Source organism: Biomphalaria glabrata, chromosome 7, assembly GCF_947242115.1.
Source record: "Biomphalaria glabrata chromosome 7, xgBioGlab47.1, whole genome shotgun sequence".
Lineage (NCBI taxonomy): Eukaryota > Metazoa > Mollusca > Gastropoda > Planorbidae > Biomphalaria > Biomphalaria glabrata.
Genome location: NC_074717.1, coordinates 8620062 through 8635530, shown reverse-complemented (window position 1 = coordinate 8635530; position 15469 = coordinate 8620062). Strand labels below are relative to the sequence as shown.

Below are 15469 nucleotides of genomic sequence, written 5' to 3'. Positions count from 1 at the left end.
GTGCTATTAGAGCATGGAATGGGTTGCCTGAACCAGCCAGGAAAACCAATGACTAGGCCGAATTTAAGTCATTGGTTAACATGCATGACTAGATGCATGAAGGGTAGGACGTAATCATCGTCTTTTTTTTTAAGTAACGTCTGTACTTTATATGATAAGATAACAGCTTCCTTTCAAAATATAAAGAGTCTCTGCAGCATCTTTGGAAGCTCTCAAATATCACGAAAATCGGATTCTCAATCTTGTCTACGTTCTGAGATGTAAGGAGACGGAGTCAGACCATATAGATCTAGAACCACTGTATATAGAGAGGAAAAAAAGAATAGTTTCCCTTTCACACCTTGTGGTCTATAGGGCAGATGATGTAAAGATCATCTGTTTCTGTGGCCTACGGTTAACGAGGGTGTCATGTGGCCAGCACAACGACCAACCGCCTTTACTTTTCCCAACTAATATCAGGTGCCCATTTGAGCTGGGTAGACTCAGAGGCGCCCAAAGATCCCGAAATAAAAAAAAAATCCCAGTCTTCTCCAAGATTCGAACCCGGGACCCCAGGTGGCTGAGCGGTAAAGAGCTTCGCCTCCAAACCGGGGTGTATAGACGTCCTGCGAAAAAATGAGGGATACAATATCTTAATTGCTTCTAGTTTAATGATTCAACTCGCATTTCATTGTCTTGAACCTAATGTATAGTCTATTCGTATCAAAGGTTATTTACAGATAATTTATTTAACATGTCGATACAGTTCTTCAATAAAGTACGTAGAAAAAAATTAATTTATTTAAATTTAAAAACAATGTCCATTTGTAAAACATATTTACATATATCAAGACTAAGACTAAGACTAAGACTGCTTTATTGATCCTTATGGAAATTTGTTGTTATTACAAGGACTCTTTTTTCATATGAGGACAACACAACAGAATCACATAAATAGAACAGACACAACATAAAGAGTTCATTCAGCGACTACACACAGATATTTTAGTCCTTTTCATGTTTTCTATTCAAAGGGTGGCGTTAATAAAGTCTGACAGAGTAAGGTACGAACGAGTTTTTGTACCGCTCTGTTCTTGTCTTCATTGAAAGCTGTCGCCCACTTCGCGACGACTTGACGTAGTTATGATATGCTGTCTTCCAAGATTTTTCCGACTTCTAGTTTAATGATACAACAGGCATGTCTTTATCTTGAACCTAATAGTCTGTTTACTTGATATAAACTAGCCAGGAGAACATAATCTATTACCGAACTGGTAAAACGAAAAAAAATATTTAAAGTTATTTTCCCTATCCTAATCAAGGATTAAACCATGGAACTATATTAATATATGTCTATGGATTAAACTCTACACTGAATGGTTCTTTTCGTTCGGGTTTCTAGATTACGCAATATCATAAGGCTTGTCTTCGAGTCCGAAGATTAATGAGGAATACAGTAAATCCCGTGGCTGCGCAGACCCAGCTGTGACCTGTATATTTTGCCACATCCAGGGCAAGCATAACCATTGTCCGCAGGTGGTCGATTTAGATTTTCTTTTCGTCGTCTGCGTTTGTCCTCGGCAGCGGATTTTCTTTTGGTCTCAAATGTGTATCCCGCGGCCTTCGTGAGTGACCTCCAGCTGTCTCGTTCCGACGCCGCATGCAGCCAGGTGCTCTCTTCTATGTCAGCCAAGGAAAGTTGACGCAATAGGAGATATAGTTAAAAATACACTAGTGATGTTCTGTTAGTGAATGTTTTTGGGTTTCCGGCCTTGTTATTGTTGTCAACTCAAAGTAAAACAAAGTCGCTAATACACAATGTATCCTAGCCTTGCAATGAGCTCCGGACCACTGAATTAGGTCTGGACACATGGTTCAGAAATGAACTACTTTGCAAATGTCTTATCTAATGACCTTTTACTTTGTAAAGTTTACTGGTTTTAATTGCGTTTTAGTTCACATTAATGGGGGTGTGGTGGCTGAGTGATTAAGCGTTTGGTTTCCGAACCTGGGGTCCTGGTTTCGAATCTTGGCGAAGACTGGGATTTTGAGCTTCATGATTTTAAGGGAATCTGACTTGATTTAGGGAAAGTAAATGCGGTTGGTCGTTGTATTGGCCACATAACACCCTGCTCGTTAACCGTTGGCCAAAGAAACAGATGACCTTTACATTATCTGCCCTATAGACCGCATGGTCTGAAAGGCGAACTTTACTTGTTCACTTTAGTTCATCCTAATTCGGATTCATAATGTTTTCGAATCGTTCAGCACAAGTCCTTTGTTTTTATTATTTCACAATCTTGGAGAAGATTGAATCGGTGCAGCTCAACAGAGAAGATCATAAACATTTGATTTGTGTAGTGCTTTTAAGAAAGTACACGTAGACTCTCAATGCTATTGAGAACAAACAAGTTAATCAAGCAAATTGCAAAAAAAAAATAATAATCTACATAACAAAGCTTATCAACTGTATCAATTAACTAAAATCAGTCATGTAATTTTGTAATAGATCTAGACTAAGAACAATAAATCTGTGAGATTAGAAATTAATTTACCAAATTGTTTTTGTCTAGCACTATTTCATTCTTTTAGCTTCCTCAAGATGCTATGATTATATCGCTTGTCTGGACCAGTAGAAAGGGATGGGGGAGAAAGAATGGGGTAGTTGGGGGATCGTTTTTTAAATGTATTTATATAAAAAAAGCCTTCTTAGGTTTCTAAAGCCAACACGGTAACCACTCAGCTAGTAAAGGGCGTATGCGCATGGAAGTTTGTGTAATTATCTGTTGTTTTATTTCATGTTTGTGTTCACTAAGCCTCAGACGACAACCTATAAAGGGGACTAATTTAACTTATAACACCAATAGTCAAGTACAATTTCTTTCCTTTGTTTGAGTTACAAAACAAAATAATTTACTTCTAATAGTTAATTTACTAATTGGTTCATTGTCTTTATTGTAACTTATGTTGCCAGGTAAAATAAATAGTTTTGCAAAAGTTCCAGCTTGATCCGAGATTTGGTGTGGTAGAAATAACGTGTACAAACTTTTTAACAAACAGACATACAGACATACATATAGACAGACATATAGACAGACAGATAGACAGACAGATAGACAGACAGATAGACAGACAGATAGACAGACAGATAGACAGAGTGAGTTGATATAAATTTGTAAAAAGAAAGGCTTTTTGACTTCCAGTGGAGGGGCCACAACAGCACTTAGTCAATTTCCCCTATATCCATCCTGTCACCTTTTGCTTCTTGGTCTACTGTCCTCTTTCATGCTTTCTTTGGTGTTCCTGAATTTCTCTTCCCCTGTGGGTTCCAGTCTAGAGCCTGTTTAGCTATTTTGCATTGTATATTCAATCCCTTTTTAGTCTCTGCTAGTGTTAGCTGGGTTGTTTCTCAATGAGATTTAGTTCGGCCAATTAAACCCAGTATGTGTTTTAATACAATTTTCTATTGGCTTGAAATAATAATAGTATTGAGTAATGAAAAACAATAAAGATACTTTTTTTAAAAATAAAAAACAAGAAACGACGAAAGCAAGATAAAGAGAAAACAACAAGAGAAAAAGAGAGAAAGAGAAAGCAAGATAAAGAGAAAACAACAAGAGAAAAAGAGAGAAAGAGAAAGCAAGAGAAAGAGAAAACAAACGAAAAAAAAAAGAAAAAGAAAGAGAACGCAAGAGAAAAACAAAACAAGAGAAAGAGAAAGCAGGAGAAAGAGAATGCTAGAGAAAGAAAGAGAAAGAGTATGCAAGAGAAAAAGAAAACAAGAGAAAGAGATCGCAAAAGAAAGTTAAAGACAGCTACAAAAGAAAAGAAAGACAAAGCAAGAGAAAGAAAGAGAAAGAAAAAAAAGCCAGAGAAAAAGAAAAACAAATAAAAAGAAAGCGAGAGAAAGTAAAAACGAGAGAAAATGAAAAAAAAAACGCTAGCGAAACTGAAAATAAGAGAAAAAAAAAAAGCAAAAGCTAGAGAAAGTAAGAGAGAAAAAGAAAGAGTAATACACAGCAAGAGAAAGAGAAAGTAAAGAAATATAAAGTACACGATTCATTGAAGACTAAACTACTTTTAGATACAGTTTGATTTTTAATTTTGATTTCTCGATGTTACCAACAGATCACGTGATAACCTTCTCACACACATAGTAACATCTGATCCCACAGAGACCGTCATCCAGCTTGTTCCCTTCTGTCCAGAGATAGACACAGTGCTGCATATTCTTGTGATTGTTTGGGTTGGCTGCGAACAGAAACAAGGAACATTTTAAAATACGTGTACAATGAATCCTGTCTGCTGTAGTACTTCTGCTTTGACCTGCGCGTTTGGCGCTAATTTTGTTAATCATGTTATCAGCAAATTTACATTAAAAAAAAAAGTACTTTGTTGAAAAAAGGTTATACGAAGTGTAATTGTATGAATTATTTTGGATCAGTCGTGTAATTAAATTTGTAATAATAATAATAATAATAATAATAATAATAATAATAATCAAACTCCATTTGAGTGAGGGCTTGAGAGGCTCAAATCTTCTCTTGCAAAAGCCCTGGACAGAAACCCTGCTGTCTTGCGTAGTGCATAAATGTCGCCATACAGGTCGAAATAATAATAATAATAAGGCTTGTCTTTGAGTCCGAAGATCAGTGAGGAATGCAGCATTTCCCGTGGCGGAGCAGCCCCAGCTGTGACCTACATATTTTGCCACATCCAGGCTGGTCGATTTAGATTTTCTTTTCGCCGTCTGGCGTCTGTCCTAGGCAGCGGATTTACTTTTGGTCTCAAATGTGTATCCCGCGGCCTTTGTGAGTGACCTCCAGCTGTCTCGTTCGGAGGCCGCGTGTAACCAAGTGCTCTCTTCTATGTCAGCCAAGGCAAGTTGACGCCTAAGCTGGTCTTTGTAGCGTTTCGTGGGAAGTCTCTGTTACGTCGACCACCTTTTAGCTCACCAAATTTGTAATAGAGCTATACCAATAACAATAAATCTGTGCGATTAGAAACATTTTGACCACTACTTTATACTTAACACTACATCATACTCAATATGCAATGATATTCTTTCCCTTGTCTGGACCAGTCGGGAAAATGGTAAGGGGGTGGGGGTGGGGGAGATACAAAGAGATATCTGGTTGAATTTTACCGTAATAACATTTAAATGCATTGATTAAACAAGAGGGGTGGGGAACGGTATGAATTCGATTCTCATGGCTCAAGCCGACACACTAAACATTCTGCTAGTGAGGTAATTATGAAAATATTTAATGACAAATCGGTTACTTTTTTTTTTATTTTTTGTGTTGTCAGGTAAAAGAAATAAGTGTGCCAAATCTCAGCTTGATCCGAGATAGGAGATTTAGTAAAAAGGTGTACAAACTTTTTACCCGACAGACAGACAGAGTTCATACAAGCTTTGTGAAAATAATGACATGCTTCAAGCAAGTCAAAATAAATTCATTTGTTTTTTTACAAAGCTTTGATCGTCTTTGTCGTTCTGTCTGTCTGTCTGTCTGTCTGTTATAAAGTCGTAAAAATTGTCACAGGGAATGCAAGGGTCTTTTAAAAGTGTGTGTGTGTGTGCAGTTTTGTTTTCTGTGGGCGGGGGTTGTGGGGGAGAGACTGTATAATACGGTTTTGCATAAAGAGGCTTTTCTAAATAAGGTGCCTCTTTAGATCTAAATCTAAGATTGACAAAATAAGAATAATTATGTAAAGAGAGGGCTAAGTAGGGAATAGAGATATTTATTGCAATACCGGATGTTCCACTGAGTATACAAGGACCGAAAAGTGTATTGTTGGATGTGGGCCCTTCATTACAAATAGTGTGTGTTTGAGGCCTAATAATGTACGTACATATGAAGACTATAACTGAAGGGCCTATGTAGTGTTTAAAACAAAGTTCTTCTTTCAGACCCTTGTGGTCTATAGAGCAGATGATGTAAAGGTCATCTGTTTCTGTAGCCTACGGGTAACGAGGGTGTCATGTGACCAGCGCAACGACCAACCGCCTTTACTTTTCCCAACTAATATCAGGTACCCATTAGAGCTGGGTGGGCTCAGAGACACCAAAAGATCCCGAAATAAAAAAAATCCCAGTCTTCACCAGGATTCAAACTCCGGACCCGAAGTGCTTTACCACTCAGCCACCGCGCCTCCATGAAGTGCTTTATGCTTACTCCATAATAGGCCGTTCGATTGAAAGATTTTGATGATTGCATGTGTAAATAGTATTGTCAAATGTTAGTTAGTAGAATCTTGGTTGTAAATTAGGACGAGTTCTATGTTTATTTGTTTTGATTTCACTGGTCTGTTAAAGTAGAGTTACAACCCTTGAGAGATTGTTATTGTTTTCAGAGACCTGAGTTTTGAGACTCTTCATAGAAGTGCAGTAGAACTGTAGAAGGCAGTTTTCAAAGTTTCTCGTATATTTCATTAATAGCTCAACATTTGATGGCGTTGTTTACAGTTACAATTGATTCTGATTGTTTTTATTAAATTTTATATTTCTGTTCTTCATTAATCCCTGGCGTTCCTTTGAATTGCTGAAAGACTTTCGTTTATGTTTCCATGTTAAAGCAATATCATGGGTTCACAACTAGAGTAAAGTGCGAAGTTCGAGCGCATTAAGCCCGCTGGCAGCAATTTTCAAGTTTGGATTTTTATAGCACCGTAACGGTCTAACCTATGAAAAAACTGATGGTATCTCTGAATTCCTCGTCCTTTTTTCTATAAAAATAGATTGGATTTAATGTATCACTAGGCTTAGTTAAAATTAAATACGAAGTCAAAGAGGTGTAGGGTAAGTATCGCCAAGCGTACTTTTCCTCGAGCGGATTTTTCCCCAGTTAGTAAGCTCGATCGGGTTGATGGAAGGTTCGAACAGATCAAAGAAAATATATCTAAAAACATGTTTTAATATTTAATTTTTACTATAAAGTCTTTTTTTTTACTCCAGCGCAAGAACACCATCCATAATCATCCATTGCACCATTTCCCACCCTCCACAACTTCAAATAGTCTCTTTGAGCTGATGAGCCATCAGACTTAAAAATAGCCCTAAGCCAATTACCCATTTCCTTCACTACCGGGTAGTAAAAAAGAATAATTCCACACCTCCTGAGTTTGACCTCACCATGAACTTAGCCTTCACAAGGAAAAGGAAATAGTATGTGTCAGAAGTGAAGAAAAAAGGTGCATGGGCAGTAGCAATATAGTAGTAATTTGGTAAATATTCAAATAAAAAAGTTATAGCAATAAAAAGTGAACTGTTCGAACCTCTTGTCAAATCGGGACTGCTCGAACTTCGCACTTTTCTAGTTCTAGTTCTAGTTCCCCTTTCAAACCTTGTGGCGTACAGGGCAGATGATGTAAAAGTCACTTGATTCTGTGGCCTACGGTTTACGAGTGTGTCATGTGGCCAGCACAACGACCAACCGCCTTTACTTTTCCCCAACTAATATACCCTTTCATTAGAGCTGGGTGGACTCATATCATTGAAACTATATTTATCAAAATGCAAGTTATTTCCCAAATTCGATGTCAAATTATTACCATTAGTTAATGGACTAATTGAGTATTTTTTGTATATTGATTCATGTTTTGTCAGGTACATTAAATATTTGTTTAAAGAATTAACTTGATCGAAGAACACGTGATCGAGAAAAAAGCGTTAACAATTATTTATGTGAACTAAACCCAACCTATTTAGCCATATCTGTGAATACTAAAGTATTCGTTTCCCATTGTGTTAAACAAAATTATCAATTACCAGTAATTAATTTTCTATTGTTTCCCTTTTTTTTTTTATTCATGTCATGTCTATGTCAATGAATAATTGAGCAAAGTTTCAAATTGATCCGAGAATCGGTGTGGGAGAAATAACGTGTACACACTTTTTGACCAGACAGACAGACAGAGCTGATATAAGCTAGTAAAAAGGGAATTAAATTTACGTCTGTTAAAATAAAGAGGGTAGTAGTCCATGGGGTCAAGAGTTGTCCCATCATGCCAAACAAAAACGCCCTCTATGTTCTGGTCATCTAAACCTATCCAAATGTTTCTGTACCATATCTTTCGTTGTCTGAACAGAATCTCCATCTTGGCTTCTCCTTTGAAGACTCCAAGCCTTGCACCTTTGGCTGAATAAAAAAAAATGTTTATGTCAATATAGGCTTCATAAGACTCAAAATTATTTCAGAGGATTAGATGGCAGAGATTGTTAAAATGATTGAGACCACATAGGCGGGATTGCTAGCTAGGATGACTAGACCAAGATGACCAGCCCCTAGATTAATGCGCTACCATGGTCAATCTAGCATGAGATAGCTAGAATGACTTAGCTAATATGACTAATAAAGATACATCAGCTAAGTGGACTGGACTAGCTAAGATGACTATGCTAAGGTGTCTACGTTTCGATGGCTAAGCAAGGGATGACTATCTAAGATGACTAAGCTGACTACGTTTCGATGGCTAAGCAAGGGATGACTATCTAAGATGACTAAGCTGCTATGGCTAAGCAAGGGATGAATATCTAAGCTGACTAAGCTGACTACGTTTCGATGGCTAAGCAAGGGATGACTATCTAAGATGACTAAGCTGCTATGGCTAAGCAAGGGATGAATATCTAAGCTGACTAAGCTGCTATGGCTAAGCAAGGGATGAATATCTAAGCTGACTAAGCTGCTATGGCTAAGCAAGGGATGACTATCTAAGCTGATTAAGCTGCGATGGCTAAGCAAGTGATGAATATCTAAGCTGACTAAGCTGCTATGGCTAAGCAAGGGATGACTATCTAAGCTGACTAAGCTGACTACGTTTCGATGGCTAAGCAAGGGATGAATATCTAAGCTGACTAAGCTGCTATGGCTAAGCAAGGGATGACTATCTAAGCTGACTAAGCTGACTAAGCTGCGATGGCTAAGCAAGGGATGAATATCTAAGCTGGCTAAGCTGACTAAGCTGCGATTTCTAAGCAAGGGATGAATATCTAAGCTGACTAAGCTGCGATGGCTAAGCAAGGGATGACTATCTAAGCTGACTAAGCTGCTATGGCTAAGCAAGGGATGAATATCTAAGCTGACTAAGCTGACTAAGCTGCGATGGCTAAGCAAGGGATGAATATCTAAGCTGACTAAGCTGCGATTTCTAAGCAAGGGATGAATATCTAAGCTGACTAAGCTGCTATGGCTAAGCAAGGGATGACTATCTAAGCTGACTAAGCTGACTACGTTTCGATGGCTAAGCAAGGGATGAATATCTAAGCTGACTAAGCTGCTATGGCTAAGCAAGGGATGAGTATCTAAGCTGACTAAGCTGACTAAGCTGCGATGGCTAAGCAAGGGATGAATATCTAAGCTGGCTAAGCTGACTAAGCTGCGATTTCTAAGCAAGGGATGAATATCTAAGCTGACTAAGCTGCGATGGCTAAGCAAGGGATGACTATCTAAGCTGACTAAGCTGCGATTTCTAAGCAAGGGATGAATATCTAAGCTGACTAAGCTGACTAAGCTGCGATGGCTAAGCAAGGGATGAATATCTAAGCTGACTAAGCTGCGATTTCTAAGCAAGGGATGAATATCTAAGCTGACTAAGCTGCAATGGCTAAGCAGATATTACTAGCTAAGAAAACAGCTACAACGACTACCCTACGATAGCTACCGCAGATAACTAAGCTGCTAGCTGCAATGGTCAAGCAAGGGTGAATAAGCAAAGGAGACTATGCTAAGCTGACAAGGCTAAGATAACCAAGCCCACATAACTAATGACTAATCTAAGAGAACTAAACCAAGATGACGAAGTTAAAATGACTAGGTTAAATGACAAGGTTAAAAGGACAAGGTTAAAATGACAAGGTTAAAAGAACAAAGTTAAAAGGACAAGGTTAAAATGACTGACAGGTTAAAATGACTAGGTTTAGATGACTACGCAAAGATGACTAGGTTAAATTGACCGCTAGACGCCGTAAGCTAAAGTAATAAAAATGTTTTTACAAGTATTATCATTGATTAATTTCGAAACGACACAAGCAAAATGTAAAAATACTTACAGCTGTATATCTTCATACTGTAATATTTATTTCCCCTTTTCGATATCAAACAAAATTAATTGAACTACACTATTTCAATATCTAATTGGTTATTTCTGTGATTGATTCATGTGTTGTCATCGATAATTGTGCAAAGTTTCAACTTGATCCGAGAATAGGAAGTGGTAGAAATAGCGTGTTAAAAATTTATACCAGACAGACAGACAGACTGACTTGATATAAGCTTTGTAATAAAAAAAATACTTTAAAAAAAAAGTTTAGCGTTATTGTATCAATTAGTTTGTATCAGTCAAGTAATTAACAATAAATCTGTGCGATTTTGTGTTTGTTTAGCGCTATTTCATACTTTAGGCTTTCTCAGTACGCTTCAACCTATCACCTATTCTATCTGGAGCAGTAAGGAAAATATGGTCGGGGTAGGGAGAGAATCATTTCTGTGTGAATTTTACCACAATAACTTAAAGCATTTTTCTTAAAGGGAGAACTAGCTCATGCATCAAGCCGACATTCTAACCGCTCTGCTAGTAAAGATCTTATAAATATAGATAGGATTCTATAGCTACTTATTGTTTCTTCATAGTTTAATATAAGATGCCTATCAAGTGGAATAATTCAGGTTGTACCATCTCTTCAGTTATGTACAATTTCTTTCCCTTGTTTGAGATACCAAACTAAATAAGCAATTAATTAACTGATTGGTTATTTCTTTATTGATTCTTGCATCCTCGGGTAAAAGAAAAAATTAAATTTCCACAGTTTGATCCAAGATTTGGTGTCTGAGAAATACCAGACAGACCGACAGACAGAGTTGAAAAAGTTAATAACTTAGCCTTTGGAAGCGAAAATATTCATAAAGGGAAGTAATGGACTTCATGTTTGAAATATTTTTCAATTGGTCGGGAAACATAATGAGCTTATTATGGGTCGTATGGTGTCCATCTGTTTTAATGGCATCACTGCATCCGCCCCATTTTTTTAATTAAGCTACACACTGAGAGAGAAAATGTAGACCCCTTTACCTCCCCCCACCGCTACGCCCTTGTCACGACGTCCTCCATCCTTTGGAGCCTCCAATACCAGGAACAATGAACATGTTCCATTATACTCTGGTCTCGGTACTTAAGGTGTAAGTTTGAATTCAGAATTATCTATATGGTGCTTGGTCTACAAGTTAGCGTTTTTTGAGGGGTTTTTGTGGGTTTTTTTTTGGTTCATAAATAAGTGAAGAATAAAATGAATACATTTCAACATACCTCTACAAGATGCTTTTGCGCCGGCAAAAGTCGTGGTATCTTTAGACCAAAAAAGACACATTCTAACAGCTGCGTTTTTTTCTATCTTGAATTCTGGACTTTTTTGGCAGGCTTCCATCCATTTCTTGTCTGTGGGATTTGAAGATGTGTCTTGACCTTGGACTATCAATTGTAATAAAAAAAATGAGTGTACATTTCATCTGCATGTACTGTTTGATTGTCAAAAGAAGGCTCTTCGAACTCTAGTCGTGTAAGCCTGCTTGAACAAATCGTTCTGGCACTCTGGGCGCATGCATGCATGGCCGAAGGCCGAGTACACCGGGAGCACCCTCCATTTTCCTATGTTTTACCAAGCTAACCGTGCAGGACTCGCCATTAGTGTAATTGTCCCTTGAGGAACGGGCATGGATTATTGACAGGGACGTGGAGGCTCTCTTTCAACTCCGCACCGTGGAATGTGAGAGCTCTGGCATTCCCTTGGACACTCCCACAAGAGTTTGTTTTGCTATTTATGGACTGATGCTTGTATTTTTGTTGAAAGCATGGATTATTGTGTGATACTATACTACCATGCTGTCAACCCTTTTATTTGACAGCAACTTGTGTACAGGTAAAATGATATAATTTAGGTGTGTGAGTGTGTGAATAAACAGTGAAAACTTACGGGCTTTTTAATATATAAGAAAGAAGAGCTAAGATATTCAGGAATTATGGTATGATAAGTGAATTCCATGGATTCAATTCAAACAAGAAAACACCAACAACCGAAATATAAATAAAGCTTTTTATTTAAAAAGAAGGGCTTATCTAAGGGGAACAACTCCGCCCTTACAACTAAATCTATCAATAATGAAGAAGTTGTTTCCCTTATGAAGATAATACACTTTATAACCAATAACTGATTGACTAATTGGTAAATTTTTGTAATTGATTCGTGTTTTGTTAGGTACAATAAATATTGTTCAAAGTATAAACGTGATTCAAGAAGAGGTGAGGGAGAAATTATATGTTAATGACCTAAGGCAGGGATTCTCAACCTGTGGATCGCGACCCCTTGGGGGTCGATTGACGATTTGCCAGGGGTCGCCTAAGACCATTGAAAATATGGATTATTATTGTCTATTCCTCTATTGATGTATAAAAAGGTTGAGAACCGCTGATCTAAGGGGACGATACTTAACATATCTGTGAATACTGAATGATTCATTTCTTTTCTTAGTATCAAACAAAAAATTAATAACCAGTAGGTAATTGACTAATTGGTTCATTTTTAATTGATTCATCTTTTGTCTACTTCAATAAATATTTTTTTCAAAGTTTCAACTTGATCCGAGAATGGATGTGGGAGAAATAACGTGAACAAACTTTTTACCAGACAGACAGACTAAAGACATGAGTTGATGTAAGCTTTGTAAAAACATTTTAATAAGAAAATACCTCAATAATACATCTTATACAGCTATTGTTTTTTCGTTTAATAACTAATGAATGTTAGAATTTTTAAAAAAAGCAATATGATTTATAATATTTATCCTGACACTTAGAAGACGATGAGCAAAATTAATTCTTTTTTCAATGCAGACAACTTAAAAAAACATGTGACAGCAGCAAGACAGATGCCCGAACACGTTTTATTTATTTATTTATTTATTTATTTTTACAATTGTTTTTGTTTCAAATTTAACAAGAGTATCAAAACATTTACACTATATACTGTACGTATTATCATTTGCCAATCGTTTAACCGTACTTTTAGCTATATAGGAGCGGCTTTGATGTCTTCAAGGTTGTGTTTGGCCTTATCATTTTGCTGGTCGGCATGGACGTTTGATAGCACTCCCATTTGTTTTTGCTCCTTCCCTCCCCCGTCTTTTGATGGATCCATTGACAATGTTATCGATAACGAGGGATGAGAGAGGATAAGTTAAAAAACACAGCAAGAAAAAAAAATAGGGGCGACAATACTTAATAGAAATTAACACACACAGACGCGAAATTGCAAACCACACAATTTATTCACAGCTCAATATGGATATAGAGTTCTTCTTTCTGCGATTTGTAAACACAAAGTAAGCCTTTTTTTGTGTTTATTTTTAATAACATACATCTAAAAATACTACACTATTCTCGACATGAATGGTGACATGTATGCACTTTGCAAAACAGAAGGGTTTCTCTCCAGGGCTTTTGCTTTTACCGTCACAATGAAGATATGAGGATTTGAGCCTCTCAAGCCCTCACTCAAATGGAGTTTGATGATGATGATGATTATTAATGATGATGGGAAGCGTGGTCGAGAGGCTAAGTGCGCTTAAACTTGGCTTGGGTTGGCTACCTAGAAGGGTAGAAGGTTCGACACACGACTCGGGCAGAGTTGTTTTTACTGAGTGCCTAAAGGCAGCACGGAAAACCTCCCCCACCCCCCCCACTGGTTCACAAATGAGATTGGACCAAAAGCGCTCTGAGCATGCTATAAGCATGAAAGTAGCGCTATATAAAAGCTATAATAATAATGATTCAAACTAATTAAGGTCACAATTGTTCCAATGTTTGTACTCATTGATATTCTCTATAGCCTCAAAGTTCTCTAGATGTGCTAATGCATTTTGTTAGACCCACGTTTGCAAGCTTTAGTTCTGTTTTCGATGCATTGTATTATGAGGGCAGTACAATAACAATAGATTAACTTAATGTAAATCATATGGCAATGGTTTTTTTATTTTATTTTATTGTATGGTAATTGAAGGGCCAATTTTGACACCCAGTTCGCCCCTGCAGGGTCAACATATTTTCTCTGTCATATTTGTTTTTAAAAAAGAGCAGCTGAATAAAGCATTCAAGTTATGAACAGATATGACAAATCAAAATAATCTAGAAGCTCTGACTTACCCACAACTACAAACAACAAGATGGCTAACCATGTCACGTGTTCACTGCATAAAGATGACATGTCTTCTCTTACTCGGACTTCGCATTGAGTACCCCAGTTCACAGAGGGTTGAAGTTATGGGCAATTATTACCACGTTGATCTTCATAATCTGTTGTAAATTATGGCACTCAGATAAGAGCTTAAACCCCTACTGACATCTGACATCTGACGTCCAACTCGGAATTAGCCGTTGCGACTTTATTGAGCACAGACATTGAGAAAATATTTATTTAGCTGCTCTTGAATGAGGAAAAGCCCTTATAAGTTTTTGAGTAATTTGTCCGTCGGTCTTTCACCTTTAGATCTAAAAAAAAAACAGGAATTGTTATTGGGAATGATATTTTGTAAAAAGGTTTCCCTTTCATACCTGGCAATCTATGGAGGCAAATATTGTAAGGCCCATCTGTTTCTATGACACACGGTTAACGAGATTGGTAAGTGGCCAGGACAAATTACCAACCACATTTTACTCTCCCGCCCGCCCCCCCCCCCCCTCACGTATGTCATTTACCCATTAAAGATTGAGGGACTCATAGGGGATCATAGGGGATCCCAGGGGATCATAGGGGATCATAAGGGATCATAGGGACTCATAGGGGATCATAGGGGATCATAGGGGATCATAGGGGATCATATGGACTCATAGGGGATCCTAGGGGATCATAGGGGATCATAGGGACTCATAGGGGATCATAGGGACTCATAGGGGATCATAGGGGATCATAGGGACTTATAAGGGATCATAGGGGATCATAGGGACTCATAGGGGATCCTAGAGGATCCTAGGGGATCATAGGGGATCATAGGGACTTATAAGGGATCATAGGGGATCATAGGGACTCATAGGGGATCCTAGAGGATCCTAGGGGATCATAGGGGATCATAGGGGATCATAGGGACTCATAGGGTATCATAGGGGATCATAAGGACTCATAGGGGATCATAGGTTATCATAGGGGATCATAGGGACTCATAGGGACTCATAGGTGATCATATGGGACCATAGGGACTCATAGGGGATCATAGAGGATCATAGGGGATCATACAGGGGATCATAGGGACTCATAGGGGATCATAGGGGATCATAGGGACTCATAGGGGATCATAGGGACTCATAGGGACTCACAGGGGCTCTTAGGGGATCATAAAAATCCCGATGTTTAAAACCCCCAGTCTCTTCACCGAGTTTTGAACTCAAGACGCCTTGGTTTCGTAAGCCAATCGCTTTACCATTTAGCCACCCAGCCACCCACAAT

At 37.9% G+C, this 15469-nt stretch overlaps 1 protein-coding gene across 1 annotated transcript; it reads right to left on the bottom strand.

Moving 5' to 3' along the window:
• Positions 1–4057: 4057 nt before the first annotated feature.
• On the bottom strand, positions 4058–14291 carry LOC106051144 (hepatic lectin-like). Its single transcript, XM_056037093.1, has 4 exons — positions 14173–14291; positions 11284–11445; positions 7935–8120; positions 4058–4230 (listed from the first exon to the last, which is right to left on the bottom strand). Exons 1-4 carry the CDS (start codon positions 14231–14233, stop codon positions 4109–4111), a joined length of 531 nt encoding a protein of 176 aa, XP_055893068.1. The 5' UTR covers positions 14234–14291; the 3' UTR covers positions 4058–4108.
• Between the last annotated feature and the right edge of the window lie 1178 nt (positions 14292–15469).

Excerpts from the sequence above, each read along its gene's own strand:
- LOC106051144 (XM_056037093.1), bottom strand. The coding sequence starts at position 14,233 with ATGTCATCTTTATGCAGTGAACACGTGACATGGTTAGCCATCTTGTTG. Across the intron at positions 11,446-14,172 it reads CTTGTTGTTTGTAGTTGTGG|TCCAAGGTCAAGACACATCT; the intron begins GTAAGTCAGAGC and ends TACAATTGATAG. Across the intron at positions 4,231-7,934 it reads CCCTCTTTATTTTAACAGAC|CCAACCCAAACAATCACAAG; the intron begins GTAAATTTAATT and ends TTCTGTTCGCAG.